General features: G+C 38.8%; 1 protein-coding gene across 2 annotated transcripts; it reads left to right on the top strand.

Annotated features, from left to right (window-relative positions):
- Positions 1-1,186, top strand: LOC111383783 (protein MKS1-like). Of its 2 annotated transcripts, XM_023007938.1 has the most exons (2): positions 1-603; positions 846-1,186. In XM_023007938.1, exons 1-2 carry the CDS (start codon positions 171-173, stop codon positions 908-910), a joined length of 498 nt encoding a protein of 165 aa, XP_022863706.1. In that variant the 5' UTR covers positions 1-170; the 3' UTR covers positions 911-1,186. The 2 variants fall into 2 exon arrangements, with proteins under 2 accessions (XP_022863706.1, XP_022863705.1); XM_023007937.1 differs by having other exon boundaries at positions 1-1,186.

The raw sequence follows: 1,186 nt of genomic DNA on the forward strand, positions 1-1,186 counted from the left end.
TACAAGTTCAATTGATTTATACTTTGGCTATCCTTCTTGTCATTCAATGCATATACTTCTTAGTTTGCATTAGAAAAATAATTTCATTTATCATCATTATCCCACCAAACAACCATATCCGCCGCCCCCATCTTCTTCCATTCCAATCACCGGATCCACCACTCTCTGACATGGACACGCTGGAATTCTCATCGGGCAGATCACCTAGGAGGGAGCTCCAAGGACCTCGTCCAGCACCTCTAAAAGTACGTAAAGATTCCCACAAGATCAGAAAACCGCCAGTTGCACCGCCACCGCAGCAGCTGCAGCCTCGACCACCAGTCATAATCTACACCGTCTCTCCCAAGATAATCCATGCAAATCCTAACGAATTCATGTCACTAGTTCAACGTTTAACCGGCCCGAACTCAACCTCGACCTCGACCTCAGTTTTTCAAGAAAATTTCAACAATGGTGGAATATCTCCAGCTGCACGTTTTGCTTCTATAGAAAAAACCAAGTCCCCAGAAGGAAGAAAGTTACCACAAGCTTTTAATGGGATGGAAATGGTTGGAGGAATAAATATTAGCACAGAAATTGACAACACTTGCAGGCAATTTCAGGGTATTTTATCTCCTAATCCAGCTTCTCTTCCAACTATTCCATCCAAACATTTTTCCCTTTCATCTGATACAAATCCACTGAATTTTTTCTATGATTTAAGCCCAGTTTTACACAGTAACAAAAATTATTTAGAGCGTAGTTTAATTCCAAGTCCAACTTTTCTTTCACCCTATATGCCTTCTCCCAATACTGTAGACCTTTTCCATAGTTTATTTGACCTTTAACCATACACAAAAATGCAGGACTTAGTAGATTTTCTCCCAAACCCTCTTGGCGACGAAGACGGTATACGACTGGATCTGAATAGCAGGTTCGACCCTGCTTAAAAGTCAATATTTTTATCTTTAATAAGTTACTTTTAAACATGATAGATGTGATTTCGAAATTTCTTTGATGTAAGATTATTATCACCATTTCTTTACAAATAAAAGTTAAATTGTGGGCCTCATGCTTGATGCATTAGTTGGCTCAAATATCTCTCTTGTCTTTGTTATACTCGTCATGGTTTGGGATCTTTTTTTTTTTGTCATGTAGCCTCTGGATTGTAATTTGAAACACAGAAATATTTATTTGTTTGCGCTCT

This window comes from Olea europaea, unplaced genomic scaffold, assembly GCF_002742605.1.
Source record: "Olea europaea var. sylvestris unplaced genomic scaffold, O_europaea_v1 scaffold2757, whole genome shotgun sequence".
NCBI classification, from domain to species: Eukaryota; Viridiplantae; Streptophyta; class Magnoliopsida; order Lamiales; family Oleaceae; genus Olea; species Olea europaea.